Source organism: Centropristis striata, chromosome 15 (assembly GCF_030273125.1).
Source record: "Centropristis striata isolate RG_2023a ecotype Rhode Island chromosome 15, C.striata_1.0, whole genome shotgun sequence".
NCBI classification, from domain to species: Eukaryota; Metazoa; Chordata; class Actinopteri; order Perciformes; family Serranidae; genus Centropristis; species Centropristis striata.
In genome coordinates, this window is record NC_081531.1 from 18,236,237 (window position 1) to 18,259,376 (window position 23,140).

Here is a 23,140-nt window from a genome sequence, read left to right on the forward strand (position 1 = left end):
GCCAAAAAAAGAGAAAAAAAATGTCAGAATGGAGCAGCTAACCATATTTTGAGTTATACAATGAAGATAAACCAGCTTAAGTTAGCCTGCCAACATTACTAATAGGTCATAATGAGTATTTATGCATATGATTTTGACAGAAGACAGCGAGGAAAGTGCAAATGAGAGGCTGGACACGGGAGAAATATTTCAGAAGGTTTGGAATCAAAAGCTAGCCTAGTGAGGTAAACTCAAAATTACACTTGAAGTTGGCAAAATCTGATTTAAAGCTAGTTTTGCTTAAAAATATATTTTTGAAAAAGGAAGCAAACCAAATCTTTCAAATGCAAATGTGCTGTGTAGGATGCGACACACAGGAATATCAGTTTGCTGGTTTTTAGTCTGTTCAAAAGCCACATAAGGTCAACTACAAACACATTTCTTTGTTATTGGTTGAGGCTGCGTCAAAGTTCGCCACAGTTGAATTTGAAACACACGATGCAACAATGCAAATTTGCTTTGCCACCAAAAGTGAATAATTTCGTCACCCCTTCGCTCTCATAGATTGGAATTGAAAGGCCAATAGTTGCCAGTGTTGTGTTTGAGGATGTGTGACCGCTGCCTGAAAAGTCCCTTCTGTTTCTGCTTTTCTATAAATGATAATGTCCTCAGTGACACATTTGTGTCACATGACATAATCATGTTTTTCAGCAGTTTATCCGTTAGACCAAGAAATCCATTTTAGGAGGAAAACTCGAGGGAATCAGATGTCCTAAATGTCATTTTCCAGCCTCTCGCTCCAGTTAAAGCCGTGTAATATCCACACTGTGTTTAATATGTTTATTCAAATGTATTTCAATTTGTTCTTCCTGCAGCCTTGTGTGAATGTGTCCAGCCACATGTCATCTGACCTACTTCACATTCAGCATCAGTGTACTGTGTGCGTTTTTGTGTGTGTCTGGTAACGTTTGTGTGTTTGTGCGATGTTGTGATGTGTGGGTCACTTTGGCACGTTGCCGTCCGTCCTCGCATTCACACCGGAAATTAGATGAAGAGAGAAAGGAGAGAGAGGACGAGGGGGGGAGGTGGAGTGAGCAGGAGACTGAGGCAGGAAAATGGAGCGTGTTTTAAATAGAGAGGGAATGAAAAAGAGGCAGAGAGATATAGGGTGTGTGTTAAAGACAGAGAGAGGGAGGCAGGATGAAAGGCTTTGCTGGCCGACAGCCCACACCGACCCGCCACCAGAGACTGTTCGATCCCGACTCACAAGGGGTCTGTGTGTGTGTGTGTGTGTGTGTGTGTGTGTGTGAAGCCCTTTGAAATGCTCTTGTTTTGTTTAAAGTCCAGCCCCTACTACACAGACGTCTCTGTTTGAGGCTACTACATACATCTAGATGAGCCTGCAGCATCTGAATGAACAGAGGCATGGTTTTAAGATACAACATTGAAAAAACTGGAAATCAAAAGTCCAAAGCCAACAATGAACGTATCAATGAACAAGTATTTGGTGTACAGGTGCATCTCAATAAATTAAAATATCATGGAAAGTTTATTTATGTCAGTAATTCAATTCAAAAAGTGAAAATAACACATTATATAGATCCATTACACACAGAATGAAACATTTCATGTCTTAATTTATTTCATTCCTTCTAGTTATAATGATTATGGCTTACATTTAATGAAGACCTAAAATTCAGTGTCTCAAAAATGTTAATGTTTCAAAAGACCAATTTTAAAAAGTATGTTTGATATGGAAATGTTGGCCTCTGAAAAGTATGTCCATCTATATGTACTCAATACTTGGTTGGGGCTATTTGACTTGAACTACTGGAAATGGACTTTTACATCATATTCTAATTTATTGAGATGCAGCTGTATATCAGAGCCTGATTTACTGTTGCTTATTGCTTATTCCTTTGTGACATAGAGTTCCATTGCTGTTCAGAAACTATAACATTTTGGCTCAATCCTACATACACCGTGCTGCTGGAGCGCCATATGTAGATTAATCCACCAATGAAAATAGTCTCCAACAAGTGCACCTTTTCCTTCTGTTTAGGGAGTATCTGAACCTTTTATTTAGTTTACGCTAGAGTGCCCTAATAGTCCTTAAATTTCCTCCAAGTACGTCAGGTTTCAAAACAATAAACGGTGTGGAAAATAGGAGATGTAGGGAACTATTTGACCCTGTAACAGAGTCACAGTGCGTCTTTATGTTGGAGAAGGAATGAAGATCCGAACTTCGGGGTCAGGGTCCCCACAAGGGGTTGTAGGATGAAAAACAGGAGAAAAAAAAACTAGAAACAAAAGTTTGTTATACCCAATTATCTTTATTTTTTCAGACCACCTTATAGTCATTGCTTTTTTTCTTTTTAATTACTTGATACTACTCGAAATGTTTCGCATAAAAAAAAGAAACTGGTCGGGAAATATGCAACCGGTGAGGAGTAGTCATGCATATCTCACAACCCAAAGAGGTTTGGAACATTAACCATATAAAGTATAGATTGTCTCTGTAACACCACCCAGAGGTTTCTGAAAAGTGGAAAGATTAAACTCATGTGGCTCTGGCCATCCCCATCACTTTGTAGAACTGCACCAGAGCGCCATGAGTGGATTAATTCGCCACTGAAAATAGTTCTTAAAAAATGCACAATTTCCTTCAGTTTGAACAACATTTGCTAAAAACTACAGTTTGTTTTGACAGAAGTATTGTCGGATGTTTTAGGAAATTATAGAGCCTTTTTGGTTGTTGAAACTATGTATTTGTGAGCCATTTATTAAATATTTACTACTTCAGTAGGAACCAGTATGCTTGGAGCTGAGAGCCACAGATAGAAAGAGACGAACTAACACATTGTTGGTGTCAGTATTTTCATCTGATTTGTTGACACTAACTTCAGAATAAATCACATGTAGCATTTATACTCATGAGAAAAAATGGAGGAAAGTGTGGAAACACAAAGTCAGTGAAAGAAATAAACCCAGACTATTTAGATCATGACTCGTGGAAGGGGAAATTAGCAGGGTCTCTCACAATAATAATTATAAGAACAATAGCAGCACAACAGTATAGTTAATTATAATGATGATGATGATAATATGTTTCTTAATTAGTCCAGAGGGGTACAGCTGCATGAACACCATTGCCTCCACCTTCTGACTGTAAGAAATTTAAACATGGATGGGTGGTTTGAATAATACTTTTGGCATTTTTTTCCCCCTATAATTCATTATGCTAACATTCGAACAATACTCAATTCCCACACGGTTGTCATTTCAAAGGCTGCACATCGTCTGATTTCTATGTAAGCCTGTCATTTCCACAGCTGTATCTTACAATGCTGAAAGTGTCTGTCTTAGCTTATCAGAGTAAACAGGATAGTTTGCATAGTGAGTGCGATGTATGACATCATTGAAACAAATGGGGGAGGCCTGACAGACATTTACTTACCAGGAAAACACAGCAGGAATGTCAAGAATGATATTTGACATTTGGCTGCTGCACTGCGGGTCACGAGCAGTCAGTCTCAACACCGCAGGGATCCTGTGTCACAGATGTTGTTTTTTTGAGCTTTCAGTATTACAACCGAGGTCAGGTAACAGAAGAAGTGTTTGGAGAAGAGGTCACAGGTCATAGTGTCAGGGCATGACCATAAAAGGAAAATAAGAATATGTTGCATAAAGCATTTTCAATGTATGTTTCAGTAAAGTAGGCAAAATAACTTGTTTCAGGCTCATTTATCAGTGCAGGGACCAAAGTCTTTGAATAGAACGAGCTTGTAGGTTTCTTTTCAGAGGCCAGGACTATCTCTGCACACCATCAGGTCCGTCCAAACATTCCCTGTTTTCCCTCCTGTTTACACTCGTCCACTGCTCACAGGGCAACGGCCCAACATTGTGCTGGACACTGTGTTGGTCAGTGCTGAGATCTGATTGGTGCAGGGGAGACGGCGGCTCCACAGCCACAGGAAGTCTATTGTAACCCGTCCAGCACACAAAGCAGGGCTGTGAAAGGCCTCCATGGAGAGACCCAGCTGGAACGACCTGTCAGTGCCACATAACAAAAAATACATATCACATAATAAAAAATAGATAAAATGATTCCAAGATTTTTTATTTGAAATCATTTTTAATATGAGGAAATAGATGAAAAGCTGTCTGTAAATCTAATGATTGAACACTAGACCTACTTTAATGTGCTGCAAACAGGTGATAACACGTGTGTGACGATCACTGTTTAAAACACTTTAAATGCACTTGGTTTGGGTTAGGCACCAAAACCACTTAGTTAAGGTTAGGTAAAAATAAAAGAATCTGGCTTAAAAAACCTTACTTCCGGGCATAACTTCCAACAACAGGACACAAACATTGAACTGGTTTAAAATCCTGGATTGGTTGGTTGGTGGGTCCTACGTGTCAGACCTGGACCTACGTACCTTTTACCATTCTATTGCTACTCACTGGACAAAAAGTGCACAAACTTTGAACAAACTTTTTGGTGATTTGCATAAGCAACAGAGCAGAAAATGTATTTTTAATAGTATTAGAAATACTAATTATTGTTTCAGTCTGGAAGAAAGTGATGGACCAACAAATCAACTGAAATCACAAGGAAAAAGAAAAGGAGCAACTGCAACAACTTAAATACAAAATACTATTCTGACATGCTTAACAGATCATGTTTTCACAAATAATTTGTGGGATTAAGTTTTATTAAACGAGCTGTGCTATTGTGCACGATGAAATGTACTCATGAAATCTGCTTTCCTTGTGTCAAGCACTTCCCCACACCTGCAGCTAATCAGCCAATCATGGAGAGGAACAGGTGTTCATCTGCACTAATCAAGCCTTTGACAAAGACATCATTTCAGTTTGATTTCTTCTGCGTTTGCCTTACCTGGTGCACAATGCACTGCTAATGCAACATATCAGATGCATGAATCTCTATCTTTGACTCTAGTTTGAAATTGTGTATCCATCTACACCCCTACAATACAGGCAACTGTTCAGTGGAAACGAGACATTGTTAAACAGTATGTTCCAAGCACAGCATGAACCTGTACTTTATGAGTTCTGTCCTCTAAGCTGTTTTTCATTAGTCACTCTCCAGCATCAACATCACCTCAAGCATATTTTCAGCATTGCTACCAGCATCTACAGTGCTGCAGCATTTTCACAGATTGAATTACCATCTCTACTGTATTTAAAGAGACAGACTCTCACTGCTCAACCTTGAGTAGAATCTTAAACAGAGAATTTTAGCTTATCTGTCACAATATTTTGACTTTTTCTGGAATAATGGACCAGTGTCCCCACTTCTTCCTGAGGCACTTCTGCATTTTTAGCGTAGAGGAGAGAATGAGTAGACTGAGGATGGACGAATACTGAATGCTCAATAAAACCCTGGAAACAATGCAGAGCCTCTGTAACAGTCGGAGAAACAGTGAGGGGTGTGTATGTAGTGTAGTGAAGTGTGGTTGTATAAGTCTGTCACTGCTTTCGGTCTTGCTGAGTCAGTGTTCAACCAGACCTCTGAGTCCTGGGACACACACACACACACACACACACACACACACACACACACACACTCCTAAAACCTCATTCGGGTCCCTAGAGAGCTGATTAGGGTGAGTCGAGTGTGCAAGGACCTGGGAAGGGATGGTGATATGTGTGTATGTGATGTTTCCTAAGGGCCCAGAACAAGAAAAAAAAAACATTCTGCTGACTAAATCACAGTGACAGACTTTGGGGAACAGCTGAGGCTGTTGTGACTGTCCTGTCCTTCTGCAACACTCTGTTTCATTGCACAAAGGCAGCGTTGAATGACTTCTTGGGCAAACAAAACTTACTTCTGTCTGGAATTACAGACACATTATTGTCAAGTCTGGACATCAAACATTCAAGATCTTAGTGGATAAGCATTGTTAATTTATCACAAATATCTGGTAACTGGATGCTTTAGATGTAGTTGGCACATTAATTGGAGAAACAGAAGAATGTAAAATGTTTGTATGCCAAACACCGGAAACTCATTGAGATCTCTGGTAGCCAAATGTATAGACCTTACCCATAACAACCTTGACTGCTAAACATTCTGACGGTTGTTTCTGACAAACATCTACATATCTCTGGCCAACAACTATACTAAAAAAACATGTAGACATTCTTTTTTTGGCAAAATAACATCATCTTTTACTCTGGAAAATATGATTTCCAGACCTCTGTAGCCAACAAACATTGAGCTTTATCAGACATCAGAACATTGTAGACTAGAAAAAAACACCTTTTTATACTGCTATTGCTAGACTGAACATCAAATAACATTGTAGACCCGGCTGGCCAACAGCCTCTCAGGCAGATATGCAATCTAGATCTGAGTGACAAACATTCAAGAGATCCTAGAAACTTCCTCCCACAACCCCCCTGAAACCTACTTCAACTTTGGAATGTGAACACAATTATATATTGTGCTTGACTCTCAGGTTTATCTTCCACAGATATTCTAGCACTTATACAAGAATGTGCTGTTAAATTGTGAAACATTACACTCCATATGTCTTCCAAGATTCCAGGGTATTATAGAACTCTGTGAGAGAAAGATTCTTGAACTCTGCCAAGTGAATACTCCAAACATTGCAGAACTTCTGGTAGATAAACATTCTTCCCAAAGGATTATAACCTTTGTAGCCTACAATGCACTTAGGAAGAGACTATAGGACAATGAAACAACATTGTACGGTAGCACACCATCACTGTGGTAGATGAACATTGTAGAACTCTCTGTACAACAGACTCCATGTTTAGGGAATCTTAAGAGTCCAAGCTTGTGGTCTCTACCTCTTCTGATGCATTTCTTTAATGTCCACTCCTTGTTTCTCTACTTTAGTTAAAGTAGGATCATCACCATGGATGACCATAATGTTTCCAGCCTGGGGCCCAACAGAAAAATGAAAGCTATTATTTAGGGACCAAAGCTAATTTCCTTTTTTCTTCTTAATGTCAGGTTGTTTGTAAATGTTAGATCTAACTTCTCTGTTTTATTTGTACTGGTTTCATTTCAGTTTATAGTGGAGGCCTGTAAATAGTTTCACTTCATCTTAAGTCATGAGATGTATTTCTCCACAACTCCAAACTTTTTATTTTCAGTTTCAACCTGCTTCGTAGGAAACTCATCTTCTTTTTTTAATTCATCCAAAACTGTTGTTCACAACAAGATGATTTTAAGCTTTTGTTTGGTCTTTCTAGTCTTCATGTTTGCATTCCTGTTGCCAAGTAGAAAGCTTGGCTTTGACATGCAACTTATTTTGGTTTCAGATTAGTATTTTGAGAAATCCTCACTCTTTTAACGACAGACCCGTTGATTTATGTGCCATCTCTCAAACCTTTCGCAAAGTGCTGCCATTGTTCAAGTTCTCTCAGCTCTTTCAAACATAACAAAACAGTTGCTGATCACGGCAGTATTCCTTTAAAAAATCAATTGCAAGTCAGCCTTTTCCCAATTTCAGCACTACAAAGAACCCACAGCCAAACACGGAGACAGACAGTTAGGCGAGTGGTGAGCCTGATGGTTTGCTCACCAAATTCTTGTCTTACTTACTGATGGAAAATGTTCCCTCAGTTATTGTGCTGCCTCAGCAGCTACTGGTTTGGCAAGATAATTTCTCTTTCCATGTGGTGAATTCATTATTAGCCACGAGCATGTACTGAAGGATGGTGGTAGGGTTGTGCAATGGGAGACATGCAACAGGAATGACGTCATAGATGGCAGTAAACTAAAGGATAAAGTTCACTCATGCTCATATTTGATGTTTCTGCTGCTCTGTGACTCCAGCACTGAGGGACCTTGTTTGGAAAAAGTCTGCTTTACAATATAAAGTTTTCAGCATAATGTAAAAGACAATAGCTACTTCTACAGATGATAAAATGATCTTGGCTAATGTATAGTATTTTCATTCTAGAAGCTTGTAGATTTGTCTAAAGCTGTCTCTTATGAGCCGCCACCCTCCGTCTCCCTGCTGCTGGCTGAAAGCAGGCGTGTCACAGTGCTAACGTTGATCTTGTTTGAGATGTGACCGCTGCATGACCTCCCACAGAGTAGTGTCTCCATGTTTGTGTGCTTAAAAGAAAAGAGAAAGAATGGAAAGATTGTATGTGGTATGCCTACAGTGTATTTAAAAAGATGTCCAATATGTACAGTATTTCTATGTTAAAAATTGGTGTTTTGGATGTGAAACATTTGGTCCAATTTTCAGCCAAGTCTCAGTCCTTTTTTTTCTTGGGCAAGTCAAGTCATAGGTTATGTCAATGAAAGTCCCCCCGAGTCTAAAGTCATTTATTTTCTGTCGAGAACAGTCAACGAAAGTAACTTGAATACAAGTATAGATCACAATTTGTCCAAAAAGTCCACATCTCTGTCAGATACCAGTATTAGATCTGATCAGAATTGTAATTGTTCTTTGATCATAAATTCCAGTTTTAGACTACATTTTACTTAGGTATAGTTCTTGTACAGTTTGGCTTGTTTTTGTTAAATGATATTTCTGGAATTGGTCTAAGTAAATTAACTAATTTTGTCGAAAACTTTAAACCATACCCAGCCCAGCCTGAAACACATTTTGAAAAATATACTTTTAAAAACACTTTTTTGGCCAGCTTCATTTACTGCAATATTTGATACTATTGTAGCTCCACTGCAAAGTTAAAAAGTTTGGATTGTCTATGTTTTTTATTGAGGCTTCAAACTGTAAATGGCTGTAATATTGCATTCATTCACACTGCCCTCCACCTCTCTTTGCACCAGTGCAATGACGATATACTCAAGGGAAGCCATTACTAGAGACTTCTTCTTCCCCTCATTATAATTTAATGCAGGCCCAGACAGATGCTCATGTTCAAGCCATCCTTTTGTCCTTATTTTCTCCTCTTTTCTCCTTGCTGAAAAGAAATACTACTCTCTGATATTTTTAAGTTCTTCCACTGTCTTTGTCCTCCCACTGTTTGTCATAATGAAAGCTCATATCATCTTTGATTTGGAATATTTCGGGTTATTTTTAGGAAGGCATCTCGAGTCTGCCACAGCTACAGATTATTGGTCTTGTTTTCCCATCTCTGCCTTTCACACCACTCACACTCGTGTCTTACTCATCAGATTGGCATGCACATTTCTGCATTCTCAGACCAACAGGAACAGGAGTCACGGCTGTTCCCTAATGCCCCTTTTCACTCCCTCAGAAACATTACCCATAATTCTCCACCGTCATGTCTGTCTGCCTCATTTCTTTCGCATTAAGTCACAAAGTAGGTTTCTCGCTCAATAAATCTGGCTATGTTATCCAACCACAGGAATAACAGTCATTGCCAGCATACTTAATCATCCCCCATAGTTCTCTCTGTCCTGTCCCACAATGCTCTCTGTCTGCATGCTTCTGTCTTCACAGCTCTTTGTCTGTATTTACAGTCTCTCTGTTCTGTGTATCTCTTCAACCGCACATATTTTTCTTTTCCCTCTGGCTATTAAAAACCCCAAGAGGAATCCATAACTCTCAAGCCTAGAGGATAAATATTAGATTTGCTTTGGGGAACAAAGCATGGTTCGCTTTGAATTTGGACAAATAACGGAAAGAAACAATGCACACATTAAAATTGCATCTGTATTTGATCACAGTGTATTTTAACACTTTGGCCTAACTCATTTTATGCTACCATAGACAGTTTGTTAGGCTTTCTTAGATATAATACATTTCATGCTCACTGTCTCTAGTTGGGTTGAACCAGCATGCAGATTTTATAGATTTATTACAGATGTATTATACCAGCCTGCAGTCAAGACCAACTTAATCAAGTTCAAGTTAAGACCAAGTCCAGAGCAAATCAAGTCCTGTTCAAGACCATAATAGGCACTAGTGTCTTTCCAATGCTAATAGGGATTAAGAAGTTAGAATACACAGAAACAATCTATCTATATACAAGATTGATTTATCTTCTAACACCAAACTATTCTAAGGTTGCATGTTGGTAAAATCAGTCAATGTTGTGTACAACTGGAACATTCCTACAACCAGGAACAACTTGATTAATAGCCGAGACCAAGACAATTCTAACTGCAACAAAGCCCGAGATCAAGAGCAAGACTTCAAAGTAGTGGTACTGAGGCCAGACTCGTACTCTAGCTCCAATAATGGATGTTATCCAATCAAAATAGAAAAGGCTAGTTTCCCACAACTTTCTTGGTTTGGACAAATGATTGCCTTCAACCTCCTACTTCATGGTGAGACAAATGAAAATGTTTAAAAGTCTAAAACTTTTTTGTGTGTGGTTGGGTCCACAACCTGGGAACCTAAGTAGTGTTGAATGACTGCTACACGAATCAGGTTACTAGCTAGCTAACTTTAGTGACTATTTTCTAGCTTGTTGATCAGCCATCCCAAAGGTGACGTGACTCTGTTAAAACCTGGGCCATGGCTTTATAACACAAATAACTTAGTCACAGCAGATTCTAATTACATGGCGATATGAAGTCAAAATAGTTTAATGCAACACTTACACTTAATAACCTTAACAGTTATTAAAAGTACAGCTAGACATGAGTTGACTCTGCTCAGCTAGACTTAGGACAGAGGATTTTGATCTACAGCTGTTACCATTTCTCAGAATCTTTTTTTTACTTTCTCTCTTTATGTATTTTCAGGATTCAAAAGTAGCCCTTGTTTTTTCCTGATTTGATCAATTGGAACAGCCTTAAACAGTGCTGATAATAGATACTTGTGCAGTGTTGGTAGTTGCCCTCCTTCTGGTAAGCGCACTGACGTATGACTTTATATGCAAAGAGGCTATTGGCCCATTTTTACTGCATTTGTTATAATTAACTTGCATAGTAGAGTTGCAAAACTGACAACTTTTCATATGGAAACTTTACAGATTAGTGGATGGATGATGAGATGACCAGTAAGTAAGGTTCTTCTCTGTCTTTCATTCACTCTGTTAGTTTCTCTCAGTCTCATAGTTAACTGCTGACTCCACTTTGTCAGATTTTTCTTTTCTAAATGAGCCTCTGCAGTTTGGCTTCTCTCTTGTGTTTCTTCTTCACTGAGTCAGTAGGAACAGCTGACAGCAGCAGCTCGGAGCGGCAAAGAGCTTTTTGGCAGGATTGGTGTCCAAGTGGCCTGAAAGTGGAATGAGTGTAGATGATTTCCATTTTCAGCTCCAGGCTGGAGCCTTGGGGAGGGAGATTTCGAACCTTGAACTCTGTCAGCATTATTTCCTTGTTCGGTACTTAGACTGTGGAAGTCTCAGTACTACTAATTTTCATCAGGTTGTCATGGCAACTGGTGCAATTTCTACACGCTTGGATCTTTAGAATGTTAGACTGATCTAATAAACAGAAATTACTGAGTCTTACACAATAATTTAATGCCATCCCAATGATTAAATCTGCAAATCGCTGATTTGGGCCTGTTCTTCAGCTCGTGTTTTAAGAATGCCTGTAAGTGTTACCCATGTTATTTTCAAAGAGGAACTCATTGCTCCAAACAGATTTCCATTTTTGTTTTATAATTCATTAAGTTCAACTGTGGCCTTCAAATTTTCCCTCGTGCTGATGAAATGATAAATCCAAAACCATGTGCATAAGCTGTGATGCTGACATGTTGGCCTTCTTTATGGGCATACAAAAGCTTTGAGGAGCTTGTGCTGATTCTACTTGTGTACGGTTTTCACAGTAAATCAACAAACTCTACATACGTCTGACTATCAACCACACTGCAGCGGAGAGTCTCTGCAAACTTTTACCTTTTCAGACTTTTTTCCTTCTTCATGTACCTCTCCATGTAGGTGAAATCTGTACTCTGCTTTTAAATCTCACTATCTACTTGCTAACAAGCACAGAGTGCACTATCCATAACTGGCAAGCTTGGAAGCCATCAAGTGACCTTTTTGTTATTTTTTGGCGTGCAGGCTGCAGTTCTGCATGTATGCAAGAGATGAGATTTGAGTGTCTCAGGTAGTGAGTGCATACAGCTGTAAAAAGCCTGGAGTGGTTGAGTTTTTATCTCCAATGCTTCCTTTTCTATCACTGGCATTTAGATGAGTAACATTTGAGTAGTAAAGCTGAGTAGGCAGGAAACTTTGCAAATGCACAATATATAATTTTCTGCCACTAGGGGTCAAACAGACCTGCTGATTACAGTCTATGATTAAAACTGATAAAACACAGACAAAACCGTTTCAATAAATCTGTGTGTCTCCAACACTGTTTGCTGAACACAGGAAGTCTTGGAGGGGCTGCGAGCCAAGCTGCTGCTAACGTTTGCTCAGCCTGTTTCTGTGATCATTTTAAATCCAGATGTCTGATGACTATAATCCATCATCCGATTATGACACCACTAACAGGTGACCAGACAAAACAGTTTAAATAAATGACAGATTTCTGAGGCCTTAAGGAATAATTTAAGGACAACATAGTCCTAGTCATTTTTAAATGCGGAAAAGTGACATATTATACAATTTTAAATGGAAATAATGGTTCTGTAAAAAACATGTTTATATATTATAAGTATTGGTTAGGCTACATCATTTTAGCAATAATGAGGCAAATTTGAAATGATACCCTCCTTCGAACTCTGTGGCCAAAAGATATGACCTACCTGCCTGACTGCGTGTTAAGCATTGTTGCATGCAACATCAGCAGTGCCATCTGCAGTCTGTGCCCAACTACACAGGACAGCAGAAACAAATTTAGAAGAAAATTTTATTTGAGAGATGTGTGTGCTGAAATCTGAAGGTACTGCACATTTCATATACTCTGTTCCATAAGATTAAGTTGAAACTACAATAGATTTGATTTATTACTACTGATTACTGTATGAAGGAGATTCTACAGACACAACCCAGTACATCTTTTGAAGATGTGAAGTGAGTCCAGCTAGATCATCATCCAACACACACACCCACACACACACACACACACACACACACACTGCATGTTGTGTGATTACCTGATGTTTTGCCCTTCAGCCGCCCTTCACCCTCCTTCCCTTCCTGCCATATCTTTACATCGCTGCTCCCCTCAGGTCACAAACTGCTGTTGCTGAGAGAACGATGGGGGATGCTGCCCGGTTGCCATGGAGACACTCCCTGCAGGGTGTGGGGTTGGTTTAACTTGGCAGCTGCCTCAAAACCAATGCAATGCACTGCTTTTGCAGGAGGTGGACACAATAATAGAAAAAGCAAAAATTAGAAAATCTGAAGCAGCTGAAAGCAACTTCCACACAAAACGCTGCAACGTTATTTAACTTTTTCAATACACTTGTTCAATTTACCCTTAATTTTTCTGCTCAGACCTGCCAATTTTGGGCTCCTGGTTGGCTTTCTTTTTGCCCATTAAAACAAGACATTTCTGACAGGCAGTTCTGTTGGGGAAAAAACAAAAAGGAAACAGATTTGAAAAGTTTACACTGTCCCGTGTTTGTTGAGACTGTGTCAGAGAGGTGTTTATAAAGTCCTGAGCCATCCTGTTCCTGTAAGTGAGATCCAACATGTCGCCACAGCTCCTCCTCCGTGCTTCTGTTTATTCATCTTCTGCAATATTTTAAAATTAGCTCTGTTAGTTGCCTCTTGGTCCTGAGAATTTGTGATTTGCAAGTCTGCCACGGTGCGGATCAGCCTTCAGCTTAAAATAACTTCTTCCTGTTGAGAGACTACTGTTGTTTTGATGGACTGGGAGGGATGAAATGATCCAATCTGCTTCATGTGTGTGAGTGAATTTGCAACAAATTTGATTTATGTTTTGTATCACTGGCAACAAATGAAGGAGAAACACTAAGGAGGAAGGGCAGAAAATAAAAGTATAAAGGAATTGTTAAAAAACTTGAGGCCCATTTTAAAATACTACCTTAATTTGTTTAATTTACCTGCGATAAGTTGATTCTTCAATGATTTAAGTCCAGACACACTTAATGATGTGATCTCTTTATCTCACTGCAGCTATTATATAATTTAGAATTTTTTTCTGTGCTATTTCTCCATCATTCTCAGGCTGTATGTTAGTGCTGCTGCCCTTTAATTAGAACACTATGTGGAGGCGTACTATATTGAAGCTCTGCTAAGTCTTACAAATGAAATATAAATGTTAACATCACGCAACATCTTTGGCTCTGACACAGCGACACAGAAACCTGAATAGGCGTAATAAAATCGGTTATATGAAAGTCAGTGTTAGTTCACTTAGTGCCACACACACACACACACACACACACACACACACACACACATCCTCCTACAGTAAAAAGCAGATTAAAGAGGAAAGCTGTTGTGCCGCCTCCAGTTGAAAGCACTACAGTGAATTCTTCTGCTCATCAAAGGCAGCGTGGGCATGTTCTCACACACACACACACACACACACGCACACGCGCACACACACACACTGTACATTGGCTATATATAGTATATTTCCCATAGGTGCTGTGTTGGGTTGAGATGACTTTCAGGGCCACAGCTTTTGATTCTCATTATTTTCATACACATTGAACAATTCAGTGCAACCTTGTGATCTGCATATATACATGTGTTCTATGTATGTGTATGCTCAATAGGACGGACAATTTTTATTTGAAATTCAAGCTTTTGTTTGAACTTAGCCATTTGTCACGTTACGTGGTTATGTGACATTAAGGTCAATGTCATTCAACAACATGAACCATTATCTTTTCCTAAACATAACCAAATAGTTTTGTTGCTTAAACCTACCAAGGAGTTCAGTCTGTGTCCATGTCATGTTAAGAGAATGGTCTTATACGCTCTTTGGCAAACAACCTATTCTATCATGACGTGTTGGAAAAAATAATCATGATGTCGAATAATCGGGTTAAGCAATGTAAGGAAGCATTTTTGATTTGGTTCAAAAACCGCTCAAAATCACTGTTGGAAAATACATTTGTTGAAACACAAAAACATGTTCAGATTTAATTTGTTAAGGTTAGGACTGGAATTAAACAGTGACCTTCTTTTGTTGACTAATCCAAGGACTATAGCACATCCTTGATAGACTTAATATGTAGCTGTCTATTAAGGGAAAACAACTTGATAATTTGTATATCAATTGCTCACCAGTGATGCCTTAAATTCTTGAGTTCTATTCTTAAGTTAATCCTTGATTTATTAAAGTTAAAGATCAGTTTACACATGTGTGCAGCAATTCAAAGTGCAATTTATTACATTTCCTTTGATGTCTCCTTATTTCTTCATGTGCTGCCGTTGGACATGAGGAGTCATAATTCATGCCTCTGCGAGGTGGCTTTGTCACTTTAACCATAAATATGATCTCCTTTTAGGGCTCTTAATTGAACCTTTGGTTCTATTTCCATGTGGCTGTAGAATGTAACTGTCTTATAGTATCATTAGCTTGTCACTCAACTGAGGCGGATATTTAATGACTATGTGGGTTGTGTTCAAATTCAAATTAGCTCAAAACTAATGACAATAAATGTATTGTTTTCTTAAAATTGTTCAAGAACAGTCTGTTCTCTCACACTTATCTGTATGACAAAGATGAAGCAATATTGCTAGAGCCAGACTTGTTCATGAAAAGGTCGAAGTGATGTCCAAATAAGTTCTTTGATTATGACCTCCACACTTATGTTGAATTGATTAATCAAGTCCTCTTCAATCCCTCATTACCCCACTAATGGTTTATCCTGCTGCTGGCTGTTTGTTCTTCCTCTCTGCCTCCTACTCCTCCTACTCATACTCTCTACTTTTTCCATCCCTCCTCTTTTCTCCTCTCATTCTCTTTTTTCTTGTTCTGTCTTTTTCCATCCCTTCCCCCTTGTGCCATCTTTGTTTCCATCTCCTCACTCTGAAATCTCTTCTTCATTTTCCTCCTCATCCTCTTTCAATTGTTCCTTCCCCTTTTCTCTACCTGCTTTCTTGTATTTTTCTCCTCTTCTTCCTCTCTTCCTCCTCTTACATGCCCAGCTGCACACACACACACACACACACACACACACACACACACACACACACACTCACACACACACACGCACACACAGAGCGGTTTCTAGGTCATGAGGGCTTTATATGAATAATAAACAGCTGTCTGCTTTAAAGAGAATTATTAATAGAGCATCGAGTGAGCGAGTGAGATGCTCTCTCTCTGTCTCTCTATCAATCTTAAACACTTCCTCGTTTCTCTCTTCCATCGTTTTTTTCACCCTGTTGTCTTCATCAGCTGTAATATTTTCTATTTATCATTAATTTATCATTAAGAGCAGTAGTTGTAGTAGTCACTGTTATTAGCATCTAGTGTCTGCCATAGACCGAGATATGTTTCACTGTGTGATGTTCAAAGCCTATCTCCTCATGGGATGCATCCATATTAGATGATCTAGTAACATGACATGACTTGTTTGTCTGAACTTTTGTTCTCATTGACTATAAGTTGCAGCTCAAGTTGGCCTACTGTGCCAATTTTAAAACCTGCATATAAACAAGTATGATCCCAAATGTCCTCTGCAAGCTGGCTTAGAAAAGGATCCCAGCATGCATTTTGCATCAATCGGAGGCAACCGGACAACAGTGGGGGTTTTTTTAGATGTAGATTTCTAATATGTGATGAAATGATCAAGATAAGACCTACTTAAACATTTTCTGTATTTTTTAGGCAATATGTGAACTCACGGACAGAACAGCTTCAGATCTTAATTTATTGATCAGTCTGATAATGATAAAGATTTATAGCTGTCAGTTTAGATTGGCTCCAGGTAAAATCAAACTGGCAATCTTTTTTTGGGAGCACGAGCTGTAAACAGAAATTTGACATTGCCATGTCCAAGCAAAGAGCTTATTTACACATCCATCAGTCAAGGAGCAGCGTTAGCTTCAATTTTGAACCGTATTTCTCCATTGTTTGTTCTCTCATTTTAGCTCTAGTGAGTGGAGTGGTTCGGGGATGTTTGTTACCTCTCCTCCTCAAAGCAGCTTCAGGCTGATCACTCAAAAAAAGGAAACACTTTATGAACTTGATTCTCAAGCTCGCAACAGTTGATTTTGATAGAAAATAGTGTGGGTGTGCAATACACAGATTTGCTTTGGGTCGGGCTCAGGCATGCTTTGAGCTCATGGTGTGAGCTGTACTGGAGCGATATTGGAGCTGGATGGAGTGGGAGAAAAGGCGACGTTCCATCTTTTTGAAAGAAATCCACTCCCTTCTCCATCCAAAATCCTCCCCCTCGTGCTCCCAAGTTCTGGTCTCCACGAACTCCTGAAAAAAATATCTGGCTCTTTAGCTGCTAAATGCTCCACTTTGTTCATCAGCTAGTTGCTAACTTTGTCTGTCTGCCAGGTTGCGAGCAGATAGCGTTCAGCATGTTTTTTCAATTCTTTTTGCTGACAACAGCTGCCTGTGGCTGAAAATGATCAGACTGACAGTGAAAAAGAGGACGGATAAATAGAGCTGATTGGAAAAGAGGAGATTTTGGCAATGAAATGCACAGTCTGGCATGGAAAGAGAGGAGGGGAGGTTGGAAGCAGAGAGTGACTCTGCAAAATCAGACGGGATGGAGGAGAGGAAGATGAGGTCAGCAGAATGTCAGACAGTGGCCAGACTAAAGCTTCAGGCTGAAGGGGCATGAGGTCATCTGGACTGAGCCGACATGGAGGCACATGGAGGTCTGCAACGATGAATGTAGTTGTGAAAAAAAAACAACAACACATAGTGTCCAGTTCAATTCTGAGGTGACTTTTTTTCAGTAGGCGTGGCGGTCTTCAGCACATGCACACACTTATTCTTCTTCGTAAATGAAGAATCAGAATCAGAAGCCTTTATTGTCATTGCACAGGGTAGTACAACGAAATTTACCATCAACCCGTCTAAAACGTATAAAAAACACACAAACAATATGACAGAGGTGAACAGGACAGGAAGACAGAGATGAAGAGAAAGAAATACAACGTGAGGGGAGATTTCTCAAAACTTAAACTTAGTTGAGGTTTCTTAAGAATGATCATCAAGCTTAAAATGACCCAGGACATCCTTCATCAACATCAACCTCCTTCCCAGGACGCTCTCAGCAGGTTGTGTTATGATGTTTAAAGAAATGTCCTCAGCCGTAGTTTTACTGTAGTCTGCAGGTGCACTTACACTTTCTGTGCATGACAACATAAATCAATATCAATGTATGCAGCAGCTGAGAGCTTTTGTGCTGATTGGGAGTTTGGTGAGGAGTTTTATAATCTTCAATAATCTACAGGGCACTGCTCTCCAGTTTATAATCTCCTGTTTAAACCCTGATAGATTAAAGGAATTTATCTAACCTCAATCCCAGCATGCATTCAATATGTAGAAAAATCAATTTTGATCATTGTCTCCTCCTTTTAGTTTTCAGTTTCCACTTCAACTTCTTCTGATTTAATAAGAGAGTCCGTCTGCATTAGAGTGAACACTATGAATACTTTTATTTGTCCAAATCCATTATGTAATAGCTGGAAGTAGTGACATGCTAAAGTCCTCTTCACCTCCACCTGACCCACCAGATGGTCCATCATTTAAACACATGCTGCATGTCAGAATACTATATCAAACCCATAGAAATGTAAATGTAAAACTTTTTTGAAGTTCTTGTACTGAACATTATAGTTTTTACTCCGTAACTGTAAATTTATCTGACAGCTATAACTACCAGTTTGTTTTCAGATGATGCATTGCAATTAGCCTCACCCTGACAGATGATAAACCCTAAAGATTTCGGTAACGACCCCTCTTGTACAGACTTTTTACCCCACTCGTAAGATATAAGAATCCTTAGACAGTTTCACACATAATGTATATAGGTAGCATGGCTACAACCTTGTTGTTTTATTTTAATAAGTAAATTCTGACCTGAAGGTTAATGGATTTCATGGCAGGGTCATAGCAAGAGGTCTAACACATCCAATCTGGAGATGTCTTTAATCTCTAACACCTTCATTGAACCTCAGCCAAAGAGGTCAGAGGTAAAGACACGAGGATGTGTGTGGGCATGCATATAATTGCTTTTATATAATGCAGTGAGTACATATTGTGAGTGCCTGCTTATATACCGTGGGCGTGAGTGTTATTCTGTCTGTTATGCTGGGAAGAAAAATCTGTGGAGAGGGCAGCAGAGGTCAAACTGAGACAAACTGCTGCTACAGTGTGTGAGTGTTTGTGTTTGGTCTTGTTTAAGACTGGAAAGTGAGGACATGTTGTCCTTATTTTAAGGGCTGTCTGAGGGTTTAGAATTGGAGAGAGGGGCATATTGTTACACTGTCTGCTCAGTACAGCAGAATCACAATTTTTTTTTGTATTAAATCAAGTAATAGGTAGTTGTTCACAAATGCATAATAATAAGGTTTTTTTCTTTTCATTATTCTGTATATATATCCATTAGTTATAATGGTTTTGTGTAGAACTCGACCAATATAGAATTTTTGAGACAGATGTCAATACTGATTTTGAAGGTCGGGAATTCATCGGTAACCCATATGGTAGCTGATGAAAATAGACCTTTTTTTGAGTGGATTGTGTACAGATTTTTCACCACTTTTCATTGTTATACAATATACAAACAATGTATTACATTGTCAGCCAATTACAATCTATGTTATACATGGATGATAATTGAGCACATAAAGAATAAATAGGAATAAAATTAATAGCTTAATAAACATCATCACTGTTGAGTTTCAGTTGATTGCTGACTTTAAATAAATAAATAAATAAAATGTATAGCTCACACCAATTCTAAGTCAATCCAAGCAACATTTTCTTCATTATATATTGTGTAAAAAGAATCATAACAGCACATATTGTACATATACACCAATTAAAAAAAAAAAGATTTAAAGAAACCCCAAATCTATCCTGAACTATGGCTTTTTTCAGTTCCAATTCAAAACCAAATATAACATGAAGTGTTGTAAAGTGACATATCAAGAGCAAAATTACTTCAGAATAGTGAGTTTCACATGAAACTGTTTATTTCGCAGATTTTTTAAAGATAGCGCCCTCTGGTGTTGGAGATATAACCAGTTTGACGCCTTAATCCTGTAACAAGATGCCCCTCTCTCCCCTTTACAGTCAGAATAGAAAGTTTATTATCCCAATGAATGTTCTGAATCGTACAAAAGTATGTGTTTATAAAGGATGTGTGCACTTTTCTAATGCAGGCAGCGACAGACAGAGTTCCCACAGTCATTAATCAAACCAAATAATCTGCTTTACACAGAGACACACACTTGACCAGATAAAGCAGCTCTATCAGTCATCTTAAAGAGGTTTGTAACACTTGTGTCTGGTGACGATGGGAGTCAGTTGTTCTGTCGACCTCTGTTTTCTTTTCTCAACTGTGTGGAAGCGGCTGGTTCGTTATCTGAAGTTAATCAGTTAATATGGATTGCAGCGGAGAGAGTTACGTGATTGCGTTGTGTATTAGCATTGCACCGTTTACAGAAAACACACTAAAGACTGAAATAAGGTGTGAGGACAACCAATGTTGGTATACACATGTAGAAAAGACCATATCGCATGTATCGATATAGTTTTTAAAAAAGTCTTTCTTTATATATACATGCTGCCCATACTATGGGTTTGTAATATTTAGTTACTTTGTTATGTTCATTATCCTTTTCTCATATAAATATATTTATTTCAGAAAAAAATGGCCTATTTTATTTCATATGCTATTTTTATTTAAGATATTTTTTAGTTTTAAATGTGCACTTGATGGAGCTTTGATTTTTAAAAAAGGTACTCCTGTTGTTATACAGTATTTATGTTCACTTAAATACCTCACTTTGCAATCAAAATATTGGGATATATATCGTATATCGATTTTTAGCATAAACACATCCGGATATGACTTTTAGTCCATATCGCCCAGCCCAATCTGTAGCACAATTCATGGCAGCATTGCCTAATTAGCATTGTGCCACAGCTCTATGGATGTCAATGCCACTCTGTCGAGCCATCTTTGGTTCAGACTGAAACACCTCAACAAATATCAGACTGCCATGATATTTTGTGCAGACATTTCTATGTGGATCCTTCTGGCGCTCCTCCAATTTTTCCTTTGACGCCCTCATCAGATCAAATTTTCAGTGTTTCTAATATGTTGTTTCATGATTCAATACCTGCAAAACTAAGGACCAAAATTGGGAACTTGGTTAACATCATCATTGCAAGCATGTTAGCATGTTGATGTTCAAGCCGCTGTTGGTGGTTGTTGATGCCAAGTCTTGTTGCGTCAAACATCACTCAAATTATTTTTTGACAAACTGTTTCATGCCCATTGAAAGTTTATACAGAAAAATACAAATCTGGAATATATTGCAATCATCTCACTTCTGATTTAACAACAGTGATATTTCCTGGAGCTGATCTTCCTGTGTATATATACTATACACATTATTTCCTGGAGTACATAGCATAGTTTAGTTCAAGTTTAAAGGTTAAAGCTTAAATTATAATTCCTGTTAATGTTAATGATTTGTTTCCAAGTTTCTGGTGCACAGTTTTTTTTTATTTTAATAATAAACCACAATTCAGTAAATGTATATCTTTGCATTTATTTGTTACTTAAAAAAAAAAAAAAAAAAAAAAGTCAAGCTTGATGTTGCCTTACACATGAAAGAGATCCCAGTCACTCAACATACAGCTTATTTATTAAACACCGGTGTCAGATCAGTTCTCAGCCCATATTCCAATTAGATCGGTATTAGATTAGTGTATCCCTATCTGTGACATTATAAAGGTTAAACTGTCGGTTTTTCCTGACCTACACTCTCCCTCTCTCTTTCTAACAGGGCCTTGTACGCATATGAGGATGAAAGCAATGATTTGACACTGGCCTCCTCAGGAGGTAAGTTTCTACTGTTTTTTTTTTTTACAATCTAGTCCAAGAATTTAATGTGTCCCAAATGCGACATCTTGCTTTTCTCTTTGTTTTATGTCTTATTGAACATGGCTGCCTATAAGCATGTTAACATCATGTGTGGAGACGGTGGTTATTAGCTGCTGCAGACATCTGGTTGCAACTCTGATGAGCTCAGCAGGTTTCTGCTGTAGCTTTGGGGGGAAAACGATCATGTTTTTTGTCTCCTAATTGTTACTGAGCCATCAGAGAGCTGGATTCATTATTACTGCAGTTAATGACGCGCTGCATGATCATTACGGTTTAATGAGAATATTCCGTATTTCATGCACACACACTCAATATAAGAGGGTTTTTTCCTCCTTTTGTCCATTTTAAAGACATAATTGCATCAAGTTATCTGTGAATTAGTAAATATATATGGACATAACCTTTATAACTCAGACTAGATTACATATTTTCTCTATAGAAGTATATATAATATATAATATACATATAATTATGTAAGTAAGGTTTTTTCTAAGAGTGACAAATATGAGTAATTAGATACATTTACAGTTAAGGTAATGGTTTATGCACTAAGGGGTGATGATTGATGACCAACTCACCTTTTCCAGTCATGTCGCCTCAGTTACCCGGTCATGCCGCTTTGCACTTTACAACATCAGAAAAATCAGACCTTACCTAACTCAACATGCCACTCAACTCTTGACACAAGCTGTAGTTATCTCAAAACTTGATTACTGTAATGCCCTCCTGACGGGCCTGCCAGCCTGCACAGTAAAACCGATTCAGATGATCCAGAACGCGGCGGCGCGTCTGGTCTACAACCAGCCATAAAGGTCACATGTCATACCGCTGCTCATCGAGCTCCACTGGCTACCTGTTGCAGCCCACATCAAATTCAAATCTCTAATGCTGCCTACAAAGTTGTCTCCTTAATGCCCTGATTCAGCCATATGCTACCTCACGACCGTTGCGCTCTTCCAATGAACGGCGCCTGGCTCTGCCACCCGTTGGTCCAAGGCAATCCAGACTCTTTGCATTTCTTGTTCCCCGCTGATGGAACACACTACCAGTTCCAACCAGAACAGGGGTGTCCCTCTCTACCTTTAAAAAACTCCTGAAGACCCAGCTGTTCAGAGAGCATCTTCTCTCCTAGCACTACACGATAATTCTACTCCTCAAAGCACTTATTGATGCACTAATAGCTCTTGCTGCACTATACCTTGATTGTTTGCTTTTTTCTCTTCCTGTAAGTCACTTTGGATAAA

At 38.7% G+C, this 23,140-nt stretch overlaps 1 protein-coding gene across 4 annotated transcripts in view; it reads left to right on the plus strand.

Moving 5' to 3' along the window:
- The window catches only part of dbn1 (drebrin 1), a 118,495-nt gene that overhangs the window by 65,684 nt on the left and 29,671 nt on the right, over positions 1–23,140 (plus strand). For all 4 annotated transcript variants that reach the window (XM_059352454.1, XM_059352456.1, XM_059352455.1 and 1 more), the window contains exon 2: positions 21,799–21,854. In XM_059352454.1, coding sequence (XP_059208437.1) covers positions 21,799–21,854 — 56 coding nt within the window. The remainder of the gene's footprint in view (positions 1–21,798; positions 21,855–23,140) is intronic.